The sequence below is a fragment of the Pseudorca crassidens genome, chromosome 3 (assembly GCF_039906515.1).
Source record: "Pseudorca crassidens isolate mPseCra1 chromosome 3, mPseCra1.hap1, whole genome shotgun sequence".
Classification (NCBI taxonomy): domain Eukaryota; kingdom Metazoa; phylum Chordata; class Mammalia; order Artiodactyla; family Delphinidae; genus Pseudorca; species Pseudorca crassidens.
In genome coordinates this window covers 167,794,423-167,813,504 of record NC_090298.1, presented here as the reverse complement: position 1 = coordinate 167,813,504, position 19,082 = coordinate 167,794,423, and the positions used below count along the sequence as shown (strand labels likewise).

At 55.8% G+C, this 19,082-nt stretch overlaps 1 protein-coding gene across 3 annotated transcripts in view; it reads right to left on the bottom strand.

The window, feature by feature from the left end:
• Positions 1-13,276: 13,276 nt before the first annotated feature.
• Positions 13,277-19,082, bottom strand: part of MLLT1 (MLLT1 super elongation complex subunit) — a 130,697-nt gene continuing 124,891 nt past the window's right edge. For all 3 annotated transcript variants that reach the window (XM_067734037.1, XM_067734036.1, XM_067734038.1), the window contains 5 exons: positions 17,847-17,955; positions 16,716-16,815; positions 16,383-16,454; positions 16,045-16,116; positions 13,277-15,833 (listed from right to left, as the gene is read on the bottom strand). In XM_067734037.1, the coding sequence (XP_067590138.1) occupies positions 15,705-15,833; positions 16,045-16,116; positions 16,383-16,454; positions 16,716-16,815; positions 17,847-17,955 (482 nt within the window). In that variant the 3' untranslated portion in view covers positions 13,277-15,704. The remainder of the gene's footprint in view (positions 15,834-16,044; positions 16,117-16,382; positions 16,455-16,715; positions 16,816-17,846; positions 17,956-19,082) is intronic.

The window sequence follows — 19,082 nt, the reverse complement described above, 5'->3', positions numbered from 1 at the left end:
CACTTCACTGTCAATGTATTTCTCAAAACATATCGGCTTTTTTTTTTTTTTTTTTACAGAGATGAGCATATATCTTCAGCAGTATTTTTTTACTTACTTTTCAATATTTATCCCTCATAAAGGAAATACATATAGCTGATTATATTGTACAAAAAATGCTCAAACTCAGTAGAGAAATACACGTATTTTCTCAACGGTTCTCATCCTGGCCTCACTGTTCCCTTAACAGCTGTTCTTTAAGAAATGACAGGCTACTAAGTTCAGAAAGGCTTTTCTATATATATATAAATTTATTTATTTGCTTTTAATTTTGGCTGTGTTGGGTCTTTGTTGCTGTGCACGGGCTTTCTCTAGTTGTGGTGAGCGGGGGCTACTCTTCGTTGCGGTGCACGGGCTTCTCATTGTCGTGGCTTCACTTGTTGCAGAACAGGGGCTCTACAGCGCAGGCTAAGTAGTTGTGGCGCACGGGCTTAGTTGCTCCGCGGCATGTGGGATCTTCCTGGGCCAGGGATCGAACCCGTGTCCCCTGCATTGGCAGGCGGATTCTTAACCACTGTTCCACCAGGGAAGCCCAGAAAGGCTTTTTTTTAAACTTATTTTTTAATTTGTGGTAAACACAAAACTTACCATTTCATGTTAATTTACCATTTAAAAATACATAGTTCAGTGTGATTAAGTAGATTAGATCATTGTGCACGTTGCAAAACTGAAACACTATTCACATTAAACAACTCCCCACACCCCCTCTCCCCTGGCAACCACCATTCTACTTCCTGTCTCCATGAATGCCACTAATTTTAAGTACATAATAAGAGTGGAATATGTATCATTTTGCAACTGGCTTATTTCACTGAGCATAATATCCTCAAGGTTCATCCACATCATAGTATGTGTCAGAACTTCCCTCCTTTTGAAGGCTGAATAACATTCCATGGGACCACATTTTGTTTTTCCATTCATCTGTCAACGGACAATGGGTTGCTTCCTTTTGGCTACTGTGAATAATGCTGCTGTGAACATGGGTGTGAAATCTCTCTTCCAGTCCCTGCTTTCAATTCTCTTGGATATATACCCAGAAATAAGATTCCTGGGTCATATGGTAATTCTATTTAATTTTTTGAGGAACCAGAGAGGCTTTTAAATGATTTCTTAGTTTATCAATTCAACAGCATCCAACAATATTTGAAAATGCAGCCGTACACACACAGGAGACTATCTATAGATCATGCCTGGTGGGCAAATGAATGCATGAACCCCCAGGCACAGTGACTCAAAGTCCTTGACCTTTGGGAGCCCTGGGTCCTGCTGACCCTGCCTTGCTTTTGGAAACCCCCTGCTTCTTTGGCCTCCATGACATCACACCTTCCGAGCCTGCCTCCTCCATCCCCCTACTCTTTTTCAGGCTCCCTCGTGAACTCCTTCTCTGAAAGCCAACAATGAATGCTGAGCAGTGACTCTGGAATCCCTCTAGCTTTCACACTGGAACCCAAGACTCTGCCACCAGCTCCTCCCTGGAGACTGTCACCTTGGGAACCATGGGCTGTAGGGGCACAGGGTGAAGGGGCTTCTTGGGTGGACCCCTGCCCCCTAAGACTGGCCTCTGCCAAGGCGCAGCAGGCTGTGTTGCCAGGATGGATGCGGGCTGCGGAACCCACAGACAGAGGGGTGAAAATGCATTGTGGGTGGAAGGCGGGGGCTGGGAGCCCAGCTCTTTCAGCTTCCACCAGGGATGAATCCCTGCACGTGGGCTGTTGGGGGGGGGGGGGCGCCGAAAATACCAGAAAACAATTCTTTACTAACACGGCCAACAGGACCCCACGTGATCTGGCCCGCACCCCCTGTCTTGTCTCATTTCCTTCCACACCACCCACTTTTCCTTATCCTCCAGCCCCAACCGTCTAGGTCACATCACTCTCTTCTCAGATGCTTCTTGCTCCCTTTGCCTGGTCAACTCCTACCCACTGTTCAGAGAAGCCTTCCCCGACCGCCCCGTGATCCGGGGGGAGCCCAGTGCCTCCCCATCGCTGGTCACTCCCCGCCCTCCACTCGGCTGCAACCTTGCTTGTATGAATATCTGTCTGCCCAGTCCCAGGAGACCAGGTGCCCCGCAGACAAGTGCGAACAGACGTGAAAGTAACCTGGACACCGTGTCCTCGCCCAAGATGCTGAGTTCAACGAAGGAGAGACCTCACCCGCCAGTAATGAAAGCCAGTGGTGGCGGGCTCCTTGGGCCCCGGCTGTGGTTGGTGAGGCTCCCAGACAGACCAGTTTGAGGGCTGGGCCCCGCAGAGACGACCCAGGGTCTCTGAGCCGGCTTTGGGATCCCTGAGGTCCAGTCAAGATTTTTTGTTTTGGATAGGGGGACACTGTTTCTCTGCCTGGACGCTAGGCTGGGAGTCTGTGTGTGTGCAGGTGGTCACTCGCTGTCAGAGGCGCCTGGTCCCGGAGGCGAGGGGTCTAGAGGACCAACAGTTGGACTGAGTTGCCTGCTTGCTGGTGGGTCTGCTGCTGTCCTCTGCTCTCTGGGCCAGTGCATCTGTCTGTCCACCTGTCCCTGTGTCCTTTCACCATCAGCGAGCCCCTGTCTTTCTCACTGTATCCCTCACGCCTCTCCCCTCACCCCACTCTCCCTCGACTTTCTCTGCCTGCATTGAGACAGGCTGGGACCTGGGACCCTTTGCTGCAGTGCCTGCACCTGGACACACCTCTCTTTGAGCAACAAAATACAAGGAAGCCATATGGGACTAAAAACTGCGTGCATAAGCAGGTGGGGCAAATTATAAACAACAAGATACAAAAAGACCAAAACCCCTCACAGCACCACGAAGCGGGTGGGCCGACCGCCTGAGCCACCACTCGCGCCCGACCCCTGGACCCACACCATATAAGGAACCAGCAAGCAAGAGAACTTGTGACTTATTTTTTGCTCCTTCCTGCTGCAGCAGGGGCCGCAATAAAGCCTTGCCTGAATCTTCCTCACGCCTCCTATCAATTTCTGTAGACTAAGGAAGCCAAGATCCCTGGTTGGTAACACCATCAGCCCCACACCCCCGCCCCTGTGCCCGTCCTCCCCCGTCTTTCTCACCTACCTGGGGTCTGGGCCTGCCCTCACACCACCGCCGTTGAACCACAAAGCGGGATGGCGGGGTGTACCTGCTGGCAAGAGGTCTCCTTCGTCAGAGAGGCACCCATCACTGTGGTGGTCTCTGGCACGGCCATCAAGTACGCCAACTACATAGCGCTTGGCTCCAAGCAGAGGAACACTCTGGCACCTGCTAGCCCACATCAGGTACCACGAGGAACGGCAGCGCGCTAACCAGGCCTTCCTCAAAGTGCCCTCCTGCGCCTGCGCACCGCCCTCTTCCCCTCCTGCGCCTGCGCGCCACTCCTTGGCGCCGCTTCGTCCCTGCTGCGCCTGCGCACTGCTCCTTCCTTCCTGCGCCTGCGCACCATTTCTTCCCTCCCGCACAGGTCCCTCGTTCCCCTCTGTGTCTTTGGCCGGTTTCTTTAAGGCTTCCTGAATTCGTGGGTTTGAATCTCAGCTTCACCACTACCCGCGTATTCTTGCTCAAATCACTTAGCTTCGCTCATCAACATGTGTACATTAAATTCGTGTGATTTTTTTGTGGGGAAAAAAAACCTACTTAGGGGCTTCCCTGGTGGCACAGTGGTTGAGAGTCCGCCTGCTGATGCAGGGGACACGGGTTCGTGCCCCGGCGCGGGAGGATCCCACATGCCGCGGAGTGGCTGGGCCCGTGAGCCATGGCCGCTGAGCCTGTGCGTCTGGAGCCTGTGCGTCTGGAGCCTGTGCTCCGCTGCGGGAGAGGCCGCAGCGGTGAGAGGGCCGCATACCGCAAAACAAACAAACAAACAAACAAACAAAAAAACAGGGCTTCCCTCGTGGCGCAGTGGTTGAGGGTCCGCCTGCCGATGCAGGGAACACGGGTTCGTGCACCGGTCCGGGAGGATCCCGCGTGCCGCGGAGCGGCTGGGCCCGTGGGCCGTGGCCGCCTAGCCTGCACGTCCGGAGCCTGTGCTCCGCAGCGAGTGAGGCCACAACAGTGAGAGGCCCGTGTACCACAAAAAACAAAACAAAAAAAACCTACTTAGCATCACTGTGCCTCAGTTTCCCCATCTGTAAAATGGGGTATTATAGATAGATATAAATAATATTAAAATTTTAAAATTTATATGTGAACAGATCCATTTTATAGTTTAAATTTAAAATGTATTTCTTATACTGGCATTTTTACATAAATATATTAAAATATATAATAGCACCTAGCACAAAGATTTGCTACAAGGATTCCGTGAGTTTACGCATAGCAAATAGATCCTGGACTTCCCTGGTGGCTCAGTGGTTAAGAATCCGCCTGCCAATGCAGGGGACGCGGGTTCGATCCCTGGTCTGGGAGGATCCCACATGCTGTGGAGTAACTAAGCTCGTGTGCCGCAACTACTGGGCCCACGTGCCACAACTACTGAAGCCCGCACGCCTAGAGCCCATGCTCCACAACAAGAGAAGCCACCACAGTGAGAAGCCTGCGCACCGCAACGAAGAGTAGCCCTCGCTCGCCGCAACCAGAGAAAGCCCACACGCAGCAACAAAGACCCAACGCAGCCAAAAATTAAAAACAAAAAAGACAAAAGACTCAGGAAGTCTTTCTTAAAATATAAATTAATTATTTTTTAAAAAATAGCTCCTGGCACACGAAGCATTGCATTAGCATTAATTATTCTTCTTACAGTGGCTGTTATTAACTATGTCTCTTCTCCAGCGACTCTCATCCACGGCCAGGTCGTTCTTGATCACCCTGACTCCCCAAACTCACCACCCAGACTCACTCTCTATCACACACCCTTTTAAAATTTTCTGCCCGGCCCTACTGGCCCCCTGCGACCATGGTTGTATCATTTATTTGTTTAGTTGGTCAATTCCATGAGGGCGAGGGGCTGCACTGCCTTGTTCCACATGGGCCCCAGGATCTAGGATAGCACTGGCCCCTCAGGTGTGTGTTCAATGAATAAATGCCCACTTTCCAGATTCGGACAGGGCATAAGAGACTTCCAGGGGCTTGTCCAGTCAACATAATTAAGTATCCAGTGAGTACACAGTGATCCAGAGAAAACTGAAACAGGAAGGGGGTGGACTACTCAGGGCTGGGGTTTGAAATTTTAACATATGGTGGCCAAGGAGAACCTCTATGAGAGAGAAATTTCAAGAAAGACTTAAATGAGGTGGGGGAGGGTGCTACGTATCTGGTGGAAGGTGCTCGAGGCAGAGGTAATGGGGCAGTGTTAGGGCCCTGGGGCAGGAACGTGGCTGGCAAGTTGGAGGAACAAAGAGGAGACCACTCTGGCTGGAGCAAAGTGAGGGGGTGGGGGGAGTGGGAGAAGGTGAGGGCAGGAAGGGGACACGGCCTTGGGGGCTGCGGGGGCAGGTGAGGGGAGGACCTGGGGCTTTTACCCCGAGGGAGCCCTGGAGGGCTGTGGGCAGCCCAGAACCGAACCTGACTCAGGTGCTCACAGGTGCCCTTCGGTGGCTTCAGGGAAAACAGACCGGGTGGAAACATGGTTGAGGTTGAGATGAAGATGCTTTGGACCTGGATGGTAGTGGGGGAGGGGATGAGAAGCGGTCAGATTCTGGAGGCAGAGCCTTGACGGATCGGGTGTCTGAGAGAATGAAAGGCGCGGAGGATGGCCGAGATTTCCGGCCTGTGCAACTTGCAGGATGGAGCTGCCGGTAACTGCGATTGTGGAAGGCTGGGGTAGGGAATGACATCAGGGATTCTGTTTGGGCCGTGTTGAGTTTGAGATGCCTGTTAGACGGGGACACAAGGAGTGGGCAGTTGTAGCCGAGAGTCTGGAGTGGAGGGGAGAGGCCCCACCTGGATCAGAGGGCATCACCTGGTTCTGCCAAGATGAATGAATGGTGCGCCATCTTGAATTTTCAAGTCAATCCAGACAACAGCACAAGTAATCATGTGTGCAGGCAGAGCTGAAGCTACGAGGATGTTCACCCTGACATGTTATCTAATAAAAATGGAGGGAAGAAAACAACCCACCTAAGTATCAAACAATAAGGGGGATCATTGAATGATGGTCGGGCGGCACGGGGCTCCCTGATGGACATGCTGCGGCAGGTGAAGCCCACCATGTTCTACGGCGTCCCCTGGGTTTGGGACAGATTGCCGGATGACCTGAAGACCAGCCAGCTGGCCTTGACCCCGTTCGGAAGACTGACCAGTGTGCCATGGGGCTGGGGCTCAGGGTCAACAAGAGTCAGCTGTCCAGAGGAGGCTGGGGCACAGGTGCCCACCGAGGTGCCCGCCTGGGCTGGGAATGGGAGTCCAGAGAGATGGCAGGTGGATCTGCGTGTGGCCCCCCTGGCCCGTAGGAGGCAATGGGGGTGGGGACCCAACCCCCCAGGGTCGAAGCGAGAGTGACACGTGACCTCAGAGGGGGAGCCCCCCCGCCTGGGGAGCTGGGTTTGGGGGCTGCTGGTGGATGCAGGGGCGGCTTGGGAGCTCCCTGACCCCTCAGCCCCAAACAACAGTGCTCGATCAACGTGCACACGCCGTCGCCTTCTGCCGGCAGCTCAAGAGCCTGTCCAGTGGGCTGTCAGATGTCGTTTACAACGGAGACCCTGTGGTCACGGAGTTCACTGGGCAGGCAGGGCATTGACACCGTGAACGTGGAGGTCACCTCAGTGCCAAGATCCTCAAGTGGACCATCCTCAAGCTGGGTGAGGGGGTCCGGGCAGGGTCGCTGCGCCCGAGGCCCTGGGGTGCTTCTTAAAATGCCATCTCCCTAGTGGGGACCCCCGGTGCCTCTGGGGAGTCTGACACGCAGGGGAGGCTGCGTCCACGACAGGAGGGATGGGCCTATTGCACCCCTGTTCTCGGGGCTCCCCAATCAAGGCCTCCCGCTGTTCCGATGCCACTTGGCCCTCTGTGTCCTTAGAGCAGACTCGGCCGCTGACCCCTCGTCCCGTGGTGGTGGGGACTCCTGGTAGGGGTGGAGGGAAGGCCCCACCTGGAACTTGATGCCTTTACAGGGGTGACCATGAAACCGAAGAGGGCTGTGGTGCCCAAGGAAGCCTAGCTGAAACGGAAAGATTTTACGGGGAATATGACAAAGCCTAGGGGCCAGGAGAGCACTGTGGGCTCCTTTCCTCGAGGAAGTGACTGCCGACACCGCCCATCCCCTGCCCACCCGCCTCTCCTGTTGGATGATAGAGAAGCCACCTTCTAGAGGGAAGGGAACTGCTCCCAGCGAGGGAGCCGGTCTGAACTAAGATGCCCCTCTCTGGGGAAGCGTTTTAAATGTAGGAGAATGATAACCTTGGTTTCACTAGAGCAGTGGTTCTTACCTGGGTGATTCTGCCCCTCCTCGCCCCAGCCCAGGAGACACTTGGCAACATCTGGAGACATCTGTGGTTGTCACAGCTAGGCAGGCAGGTGCTCCTGGCAACTGGTGGATGGGGGGCCAGGGATGATGCTCCACACCCCACAGTGCCCAAGACGGCTCCTCCCGGAAACGTCCATAGTGCTGGGGTGGGTGAGGAGTTTCACGCTGAGGGCTCCGGAAGAGACAAAAACGGACGCGATAAAGCTCATGGGTGTCTTTACTTTGAAAAATACGGTTCTTCTTTCAGTGAGAGGTTGAGGGGTTGCTGCACCCCTTTTGAGAGATGGTGCGGGAACACCTCCTAATGTTCACGGTCACCCTGAGGTCCATCTGCGGAAGGGATCGACCAGCTCCCGTTTATACGGCGAGGGGGCCTGGCTGGGTTCAGGGGTTCACACACTGGACTTGGGGTTCAAAGGGTACATACTAAATGCCACCCTGCACCCGACCCATAGAAAAGACGTAAGAATTAACTGGTAGGCATGATCGTGCTACACAGCAGGGCCTCTGGCTCAGATAGGGGAATGGGGGGGAGGGGGGGCACAGCTGAAAGCAAGGCTCAGAGGGAGGATGATGAGGCCGTCACAGCCCAGGACACACTCAAGGGAACCCTCCTTCAATAGTCGTGTTTACAGACTCCCCTGGTGGTGCAGTGGTTGGGAGTCCTCCTGCCAATGCAGGGGACACGGGTTCGAGCCCTGGTCCGGGAAGATCCCACATGCCATGGAGCAACTAAGTCCGTGCGCCACAACTACTGAGCCTGCATTCTAGAGCCCACGAGCCACAACTACTGAGCCCGTGCACCACAACTACTGAAACCCACGCGCCTAGAGCCCGTGCTCTGCAACAAGAGAAGCCACCGCAATGAGAAGCCTGTGCACCGCAATGAAGACCCAATGCAGCCAAAAATAAATAAATAAAAATTAAAAAAACCAAAAAAAAGAGTCGTGTTTACAAACAAGGAACATGAAATGCCCAGAGAGGCCAACATCAGGAGACAAGAGGCTGACACAGAAGAACTGACACCCAGGGAAACAGAGCTATTTCCTTGGAGGCGGACTAGGAAATCACATCCAAGAGATAAGGTAGGGGAGCTGGTTAGAGCAGTTTGCAGTCTGACGGGTAAAGGACTTGGGGGCCGTCACTTCTGTGCTCACAACAAGAAGAATGCTGAAAAACCGAGAATTGACACTTCTTGGGTCCGTCAGTGAGTTGAGGTCGCAGAGCAAACCCCTACCCTATAAACAGGAGAGGGGTGGATACACGGACACTCTGCTTACCTGGGGCAGAAACCACTGCCGGAGCCAGTGTCCAGTGGGGTGTGGAGCTGACTCACTGCTGGAGAGTGAGCGTGGATGAGCTTGAGGGGTAAGAACGCCTGGAGACCCAGGCTTGGGGCGGGGGGACGCACATTTCAAGAGCCCCCCAGGTTCTCACAGTGAAGATCTGAGAGAACAAGTAAAAACAAAATCAACTCTGGTGCTTCCTGCAGAAGGAGGGGGAAAGTAACTGTTTTGAAACACGTCTCAGAGCACTCTGTTCTCCTTAACAAAGGCCTGCCCTCAAGGGAAACTGTCTTAGCAGGGCCTGACCAAAGTGGGTTTTACCAGGCTTTAATCGACCTGGGGGAAGGGAAACACCCATCTCCAGGCCTCTCTAGGCTTCCTCTCACCTAAGGATACCAAACGAAACAAAACAAAAAGTTGAGAAGCACTTGTGAAGGTCACGGTCCAAGGGCACAAGCTCCCTAAAAGGTGGAGGCCACAGAACGCTTCCGCCACACATTTTACCACCACACCAATAGGCCTCCTGTATAACAGGGTTTTACAGATAAAAGGGACTGCAAGGCTCAGACCCTATTTTAATTACAAAGAGCCACTAGGGAAACCCAGGGTTTCAGGATAGACAAAAACAAGAACCCCTCTAGCTACAGCAAACAGTGAATGCAGCCTAACTCCTGGCCAGAGGAACATAAACCCTCACCCTGAAGGCCTGTTCAGCTCAGTTCCTTTTCTCCAGTATACTGGGTCTAACTTTCAACAGAAAAATTATAGAACATCCTAAAAGGCAAAAAACAGTCCGGAGAGACAGGGCAAGGGTCAGAACCACACTCCAAGGCAGCGGAGATTTTGAATTTATCAGACTGTGAACCTAAAACAACTATGATTAATATGATTAACGTGCTACAGCTAAGGCCCTACTGGATATCATGCAAGAACAGATGAGTCATGTGAACACGGAGATGCAAACTCTAAGAGAAAATCAAAAGGAAAGGCTAGAGTTCAAGAACTTCCCTGGTGGCTTCCCTGGTGGCACAGGGGTTGGGAGTCTTCCTGCCAATGCAGGGGACACGGGTTTGAGCCCTGGTCTGGGAAGACCCCACATGCCACAGAGCAGTTAAGTCCGTGCACAACTACTGAGCCTGCACTCTAGAGCCCCCTAGCCACAACTACTGAGCTCGTGCGCCACAACTACTGAAGCCCACGTGCCTAGAGCCCGAGCTCCACAAGAGAAGCCACTGCAATGAGAAGCCCATGCACCGCAACAAAGAGTAGCTTCCACTCACCGCAACTAGAGAAAGCCATGCGCAGCCACGAAGACCCAGTGCAGCCCCCCAAAATAAATAATTTAAAAAAAACCAGAAAATTTTAAAAAAAAAGAAATCAAAAACTATAATAGAAACGAAGAATGCCTTTGAGGGTCTCATTAGTAGACTGGACCAGCTGAGGAAATAATCAGGGACCTTGCAGATACGTTAATAGAAACTTCCCAAACTGGAAAGTGAAGAGGAAGAAAAAAGAAGGAAAGAAAGGAAAGAAGGGAGGGAGGGAGGGAGGGAGGGAGGGAGAGAGGAAGGGAGGGAGGAAAAGGATATCCAAGAGCTGTAGCACAATTGCAAAACGTGTAACATATGCATAATGGGAGTTGGTTAGAGATCTGAAAGGTGAATAATCCTGGAGGTTCCAATCTATGTCATAGGAGGTCCAGAGAAGGAGAAGAGAAAAGGGGAGGAGCAAAACCTGAAGACACAATGGTTGAGAGTTCTCTGGGAGTCCACCAGATGGTACCCAGGATATTTTTTTTTTTAATTAGAATTAAAAACAATGTTAATGTGAAACTTCAGAACACGATAAATAAAAACATTTTACAATATAAGCTGATTCGGTTATATGGAAAACAAACATGCAAGAATATCTGGGAAATTTCTTTAAAAATATTGAGGGCTTCCCTGGTGGCGCAGTGGTTGAGAGTCCGCCTGCCGATGTAGGGGACACGGGTTTGTGCCCTGGTCCGGGAGGATCCCACATGCCGCGGAGCGGCTGGGCCTGTGAGCCATGGCTGCTGAGCCTGCGCGTCCGGAGCCTGTGCTCCGCAACGGGAGAGGCCGGCATACCGCAAAAAAAAAAAAAAAAAAAAAGAATATTGATGAAGGGGGACTAGACCTACCAGATATTATATAAATTACAAAGCAGCGGTAACTAAAAGCTCAGTGATGGGCATAAATAGATATGCAGAAGAGAGAAGTCAGGGACAGACAGAAATATATGCAGGAAATGAGTAATGCATCAGTGGGGCCCTAGCTCACGGCAAACTGGAAGGTGAGAAAGAAAAAAGGAGAGAGGGAATAAATCATGAGAGAAGTTTAAAAAAATAGAAAAATCATCCTAGACAAGAAGTAACAACCTCTAAAGCCATTGAAAGGAAAGACTCCAGCACGGTGGGAAATGCCATAAACAAAACCTGCAGGCAAACTGGGGGGAACAGAATACATTGCAAAGTCCTACATTTCATATTCCATAAGGAGCTCCTAAAAATACACATAGACACACAAGCACACAGACATAAATACCAAGAAACTTGGTAGAAAATAGGCAAGTCCACTGCCAAAGCTGTTAATCATAGATGCTATCACACACCTGCACGTGTATAGTTATGTGTGGTCACGGAATTAAATGAGGGAAAATGGTCTAAATGCCCACCAGCAGGACTAGTTATGTAAACTACTGTGCGTTTACACAACATGCTAATTTGGAATGAACTCTAAGATATATTAAGAGAAAAGGATGCATGTATGCTGCCACTTGCAAAGGAACTATGTCTTCTTCATGCACAGATGGCTCTCAAGAGCTGTATAAGAAAGTGGAGAAGGAAAAGAAGTAGGAACGAGGTTCACTGCTTACTGCACATGTGCCCTTGAAAACTTTGAACTTGTGCTTGCATCACCCAAATATACATTTAGAATTTGAAAAAAAAAAAGATTTGAAAAAATTCAAGGCAAAACATTGAAAAGGGCAGAGATGTCATATCGATAGAAGAAACAAATCGCTAAAATGTAAGAAACTGTTCACAGGATACCCACAGGGGCAACAATGAGACTGAATGGCTGACTTCTCCACAGAAACAATGGAAGCCAAAAGACGATGGAGCAGCACGTGGAAAGTGGGGACAGACCATACCTGCCAATCTACAATTCTATACCTAATGCAAATATCCTTACAGAATAAAGATGAAATGAAGATGTTTATAGATGAACAAAAGCTGAGGGAATTCATTGTTGCACTAAATGCAATGCTAGTGAGATTTTTTCAGGCTTAAGGAAAATGATTCCAGAGAGAAACACAGAATGAAAGAAGGGGACTCCAAGGAATCAGTATATGGATAAATACAAAGAAAGATTGACTGTAAGCAACAAAATTAACACATACCTGGTCTTGAGTCTCAGGGAATGCGCCTACTAGCTGTATTGTTGTAGGCGGGTCAACGCTTGCAGGCTGTTGCTTCATCTGTAGGTGGGGATTCTGACAGCAGTCCCTACCCTCATCGAGTGTTTGTGGAATCTGTGAGACAACTCCCGGCCCAGCGCCTGGCTCGTAGCAAGCCCTATTGTATTTTTACACATAAGTCGTCCTTTACTGTGTCATGGGGGCCTGGGAGCAGTGGGAACCACTCTGGACCCTCTTTCACTCTGTGTCCCTAACTTAGGAGCTCAGATGAGAAACTGTCCCCAAAGGCCTGCAGAATCTCTGGTAGGAAAGACAGGGCAGGGAGGCCATAGCCTTGATGTTGGAAATGGAAGTTCTGGCTACTGACTAGAAGAAAGAAGAAATGCTCCCGAGTGCCCTGGTGTGGCCAGCCGACCCCCCAAGTGGCTGCCAACCCACAAGAGTGATTTTAATTATCCGCTGTGGGCAGAGAGTATGGGCCTGCAATGCCGACCACTCAGGAATGGAGCTTCTGCTCCGCTGGTGGGACTGGAGCCCACAGAGTGGACAGGGCTGCTCAGATAGGGCCTGGGAGAGCCGTCTCCTTGGGGTTCACTCAGCTTTGCCACACCAAGTCCAGAGCAAAACCCACCACAGACAAACTGGCAGACAAGCACCCTGGCCCCTGGCAAAAGATGTCTCACATTTTCTGTCTGGCTATCATCCATCTACCCACCTATCCATCCATCCATCCACCCCCCCCCACCATCATCCACCCACTCATCCACCCACCCACTCGTCCACATTGTGAAGTTAGGCTTGCTTTTTAACGCAAAACTTGCTGCCTGCGTGCAACGGAAGAACACACCATCAGAAGCAGGACCAGACACTCAGTTCTCCGCCATCTCGCGCCTCTTGGGTTTCTGGTGGTGCCGACTCTCTTCCTACGGGATGCCAGCCTCGCTCACATTCCCTGTCCCCACTCGTCATGCCCAACAGGCTCGGTTCCAGCCCTCTCTCCTCTTCCTGGTCATCGGTCTGGAAGCACTGGGACGGGGAGAGGAGACGAGGAACCCCATGGTGCTCTGTGGCTCCACCCACCAACCCCACAGCGGGGGGGGGGGGGGGGGGAGAGCAAGCAGATACATGAAGCTGAACAGATCTCTGCTTTCCCATCTGACTTTATTTCACTTTTTTTCTATAAAACTCCTCCATAATTTCACAATTTAACAAAAAGTTTAAAATCCAGGACAGAAACAATCCTGTAACTTATTACAAACACAATTCTCCTTTATTCCTCTTATCCAGGAGTTGGTCTCGGGCCGATGAGTGTCCTAGTTCCTAGTTAGACACATTCTTTGTAAAAACCCTTGTGGGTAAGAAAGGTATTCGATACCTTTTGCTTTCAGGCGTCGGTTTACATTTTCTTCAGGAGATAGCAAAACACCGGGGTTTGCACTGGGGTCAGGGGGCTTAACACTAAACACACGGCAATCACAAAGTGCCGGCCCCTTCCTATGGAAGCGTCCCCAGAGCCCTGGTGGGCCCAGCTGCCGGGCAGCTGGGGGTGGGGTGGGGGGAGCAGCTGGGAATGCCGTGGTCGGGGCCCTGGCTGCCTGGCACGTCCATCAGGTGGTCACATGGCCAGCACTGGGGCCTTCTGGCCAGAGGAGGTAACAGAAATGGGTTGGTGCTTCCAAAGGCCCTGGAAACAGCAGGCAGGGCCAGATGCTGCTGCTGCTGCTACTGCAAAGGGCAGGCCCGAGAGCCCGGCCTTCCTCTAGCTGCCTCAGGGGCAGAGCCTGGCTCCTGAGCAGAGGGCCGCCCGAGTCACAGAGCCGGGAGGGCCTACAGCCCCTCCCAGGAGATCCTCCGGAAGGAGAAAGACTGGGGCCCTTGGGCTGAGGCTCCCACCCGCGACCCCCAGCGGCCTCTGTGCACAGAGGGCCAGGCAGCTGCTGCTCTCGGGCCAGTCCTTTCTGTCCAATGTCTTAGAGTTTCCAGAGAAGAGAAGTGCCCCACTTCGGAGTATTGTTGGCCTGCCTGGAGAAGGGGACGGTGGCAGCACGGAGCCTGCCACACAGGCCTGCCCTCTTCCTAATACCTCAAGGCAGTGGGGTTGGGAGAGAATCAGAGCAGATGGCGAGGAGTCACGGCAGTTTCCTCTGAAAGTTCTCAGGCCTTCCCCGAGTCCTGGGATCTCACCAGGAAGGCTGGCGTTCGGGGAAGCCTTGGAGGCAGGGCTCCCAAGGGAGTGTTTGGGGTCTGCCTGACAGACAGAATCGGAGCAGTGACAATGGTCAGGGACCACAGGGAAGGGGAGCGTGGCACGCCCCACGTGGGAATTCACAAACTGGGGGGAGGAGGGACCGTCCGACAGTGGGTGGGAGAGAAGTGAGCCTGGCTCCAGCCCTGGCCTCCTCTCCTGGAGCCGGTGGGGACCAGGGGAGCCTTGAGTCGAGGTCCCCAGCCCCCAGGAGCCCACCACAAGGTGGGCTGACTCTGTGAGGGCGTTCTGGCCGGGAGGGAGGACCTGGCTTGGCCCTTGGAGAGTTTCAGGCGTGCGAGGAGTTGGGTCTCCAGCCCTGGACCGGCGTGAATCGCAGGGGTGGGAGGGCCTGTTGCCGGCCGGGGCCCAGGCACGAGGGGCTGGTTCTGAGTCCTGACGCTCCTCAAAAAACTCCACAAACTATCCCGTCTTATTTGGCAAAAGCTCATTTTTTCCAAAGTTCGAAGACTCGGTCAACAGAAGGAAGAGGATCCTATGGAAGGAGGAAGAGGACGAGCCCCAGGACGCCGACCCAGTCTCAGCCCGCGGCTGGCTGGGGGTCGGGAGGGCGGCTCCTGGAGACGGCGGCGCGCAGTGTTCACCGCCCCGGGAGCGGCAGGAGGCGTCCTCCCTGCACCTGGAGAGGGTGAGCTGGCGCTCCAGCCCGGCCTTCAGCCCGACGCCAAGGGCAGCGGAGACATCGCAACCTACAAGTCCCGCCTTACACCCCCCACCCCCACGTGCACTGCTGCCCTGGAAATGCACACCCGGGAACCGCTCGGTACCTACAGTGCAGACATATATATATAATAGAGAGAGAACTATACAGCACGGAGTCCCAGCACAGTGAGAGCCGACACAGGGCCGTGTCTGGCTGACGCGGAGGACGAGCCGGGCCCGTCCTGGTTAGGCAGGAGCCCTCTGAGGTCCTGGGGCGCGGCGGGGTGTTCCGAACCGTTGGGGGAGGCCGGAGGCAGTGCCCCAGCCTCTCAGAGGGGCCCGGGCAGTGAAGCTGGGCCACACGCCCCACCGAGGAGCGAGGCCCCCACTGCAGGGCACGTCTCTTCCCCCTCGGGAGTACACAAGCCACTTTCCAAGGGGGGCCCAGGTGACGGCCCCAGGGTGTCGGGGAGCAGCAGCGCCGGCCTGGGCCCCTCGGCCCCGGGGCTCCCGACGAGGAAAGTGCAGCTGGCCGTGTGGGCCGAGGACAGGGCGGTCACTAAGGCAGTGCTGCGGGCGGGCAAGTTGAGAGAGGAGGGAAGGCGGGGCCCAGACGTGGCCTCCCAGGACCCCGGGGACGCGGCCCGGCACCCGGCCCAGGGTCATGTGGCCACCGCCTCCAGGTAGCTCTGCAGCTTGCGCACGGTGGTCTCATCCAGGGAGAAGAGGTCGAAGTCGAAGGTGGTGTTGGTGACGTTGAAGTGGCCGGTCTCCTCGATCAGGTTCACGATCTGGAGGGTGGTGGCAGGTGGCTTCAGTGTACAGGGCGCTAGGCTGGCGTGGACCCCGCCCCCCACCAGGCCCTCGAGGAGAATGGAGAGTGATTCCCTGGGGCTGCCTAACGGGGTCAGCAGCCCACGGGCCTCAGGGGCACCCCACCCGGGACTCCTCTGAGATGCTTTGCCTTCCGGGGGCTGCGGCGTGGGTGGCTGCATCCAGTACCTGCTGCAGCACGTTGCGCTCCCGCAGCGCCATCAGCCTCCGGTGCAGCTCCACCAACTCGTCAGTGTAGGCCTGGGGGACAGAGAGGCGCTCAGCGCGTGGCCCCGCGTAGCCCTGTGACCACACCCACGTCAGCTCCAGGCTGGTGCTGTCGTAGGCCCTCCCCACTCCCCCAGCCCCAACCTTGTCATAGCCCCCCCCACCCCCGCCCCAGCCCTGCCTTGTCGTAGGCTCCTCCCCACTCCAGCCCCGCCTTGTCACAGGTCCCTCCCTATCCCAGCCCCCTCCCCACTCCAGCCCCCCCCTTGTCGTAGGTCCCCCCACCCCCCAGCCCCCACCTTGTCGTAGGCACCCCTCTTGAGGATCTTCTCGGGCTTGCTGCAGGGCTCCGGGCTCCGGCGGCCTGACGTCTGCAGGGTGACCCCAGGTCTGTGTGAGGGCCAGCCCACACCCCCTTCCCCAGCCCCCAGGGCCACCGCCTTCCCAGGCCCCAGGCCTGCTTGTCCTCCCTCCTCTGGCCCTGGACCCAACTCTAAGGGCAGCCCCTCCTGGGCAGCTGATGATCTCTGGGGCCTGGGGGTGAAATGACCTTCCTCTGCGCCCACCACCCTGAGCCTCAGACGCTTGGAGAAACCCCAGGCCCAACCCTCAGCCGGCCTCTAGGACGCTACCTTGCTGTTGGGTGGGGGCGGCTTCTTGGGTGGAGGGGGCTCCCGGCTGGGTAGGCAGGAGTCGGCACTGTTGTCGCTCTCGCTGTCACTGAAACTCAACCTGAACGCAGACACGACACCCTGTCAGGCCACCCTGTGCTCAGGGGAGGGGGCCCCACCCTGCGAACAATGCTCTGGGGCTCTGGGACGGACTCGGCCCCTCCCTGGGGCCAGGCCAGCGCCCGGCGCTCCCCCTACAGCTCAGGAGACCCCCTCAGCCAGCTCTAGGCGGTCACTGCCGGCTTAAAAGAAAAGGAAAGAAAGAATGCATCTGAGCTGCCTTCAAAGAGCAAAGAACCCAGAGACAAGCACGCTGGCTCTGAGAGGCTCTGGGATCCCGGCGGGGCTCGCTGCTCACTGCAGGCTCAGAATGCCGGTGCGGTGCGGCACCCTGCAGGACAGTCCCCGCCAGCGGCAGCCTGAGCCCAAAGCCCTGGGAGGGAGGGAGGGTCACAGGTGCCAGCGTGGTGACACCAGACGCCCGCCCCTTGCTGGGCGGGGCCCAGACCCCGAGTCTGCTGAGCCCACCCCACAGTCCTGGGGCCAAGGCTGGCACTTGCGCTGGGCTGGAGGCTGAGAACGCACAGCCATCCCTGAGGTGGGCTCGCTCCCAAGGCCTGGGGGTGTCCAAAGGAGGGGCCTCGGCTTACCCCACTCTGGGGGAAGGCCACACGTCATCTTCCCTGGGCCAGTGCACCTGGGGAAGGGGGAAGGGACCCCTGGCCCGAGCCCGAGAGCAGAGGAACCAGCCCCCACTGTCCCATACGCCTGGGACCAAGGCTGGTCCTCGGGCTGCTGGGCACCGCCTTGCCCCCCTTCTCGGGTGGTGATGGACTCCTCTCCCTGAGCGTCCTGCCCCTCCCTGCCAGGCAGTCACACCCTCCAGCGAGGGGAGGAAGGATGCCCCCTGAGGCCCCCAGGCCCACCTCAATGCCTAGGCAGGGCACCGCCCGGTGGGCTCAGAGGTTCCCTTTGCCTCACCCCGGGGAGCCCCCGTCCTGGCCCACCTCCTGGAGGCCCCACGATTACAGCAGGGCCAGGCAGAGCTGCCCCGGTGCGCCCACGCCCACTCCTCCCCTCCGGCCCAGGCACCTGGAGTCCCTTCCTGCGTTCGTCTTGCCAGCAGCCTCCTCGCCTGACGAAGAGTCGTCCTCGTCAGATTCCTCGGACTGCAGGTCCTCCACCATGGAGCGCAGGGGTCCTGGTGAGGGCCGCGAGGAAGGGTTGGAGGGAGGGAGGGGGAGAGAAGGGGGTTCAGGGCTCCACGTGCACCCCAGAGTCCCCTCCACCCCCAGGGCCACATGGAGCTCCTTGACGCCACGACCCCCAAAACACACCCAGGCAAACCCACCTCGGAGGTTCCTCTGGCCCGGTGGGGCCTGCCGCCTATCTCCAAGCACTGCGCCTGTGGCCACCCCCTCCTTAAGAGACCCCTGGCTCCCCCCACCCCTACCTTCCTGGCCCTCCTCACAGGACTCTGGGCCCTGGCCCAAGACAGGACCGCAGGGCCCCTCCATTGCAAAGGGAAGGAGCAGCCCTCCTCGGCTCCGGCTGCTGGGATCAGAGCTCTGCCTGCAGGCAGGACGAACCAGCCCTGGCTGAGAAGGGCGAGGCGGCCCGCAGCATGGGCCACAGAACACCAGCCCCCCAGCCTGCGCCCCTCCTCGGGCCTGCCCAGCCCCGTGGCAGGCCCCTCCACTGCTCCCGGCCCACCGTCCTCCCCTTTCTCCAGAGACACTCGGTTCCAGTCCCCTACAGACGGCATCTTGGTTTATATTCCTGTTACCAAGGCAACAGAGGGACACAAAGCCCTCAATTACCTTGGTCATGTGATCCCGTGCACGGCAGGTTTCCCCCTCCCTTCCCCGTAGATAAGAACCGTTGGAGAGAGTGTGGGCTTGGAGCACCCCATCCCCCAGCCCCCTCAGGACTGCGTGTCTTTATGTCAGGCCCCCGGACTACGCTCGCCTCCCCCAGCTCTCCCCCACTCTCCAAAAGGGACTGCAGGCCGTGGAGGAAATTCTCAATCCGATCCACCAGAACAGGTGCTTCCAGTGCGAGGGTGGGCAGGGGTCGACGGGCCAGGGGGCCCTATCCACTCTGGGGCAGGAAATGGGTCTGGTGCCGCCTCCCAACAAGTACCCCAGGCGGCCTGCAGGGAAAAGGCAGCACTGCAGGCTGCGGGGGCCTGGGCCGAGTGCTGGCCAGGCACGCGGCAGGAGCGGAGTGCTTGGCTGGGTGGCTGAGGCAGAGGAAGGGACCCTGCGCTGGCCAAGTGAGCCTCCATCTGGGAGGAGCTGGAAAGGAGGCTTCCGGCAAGGGCAGGGC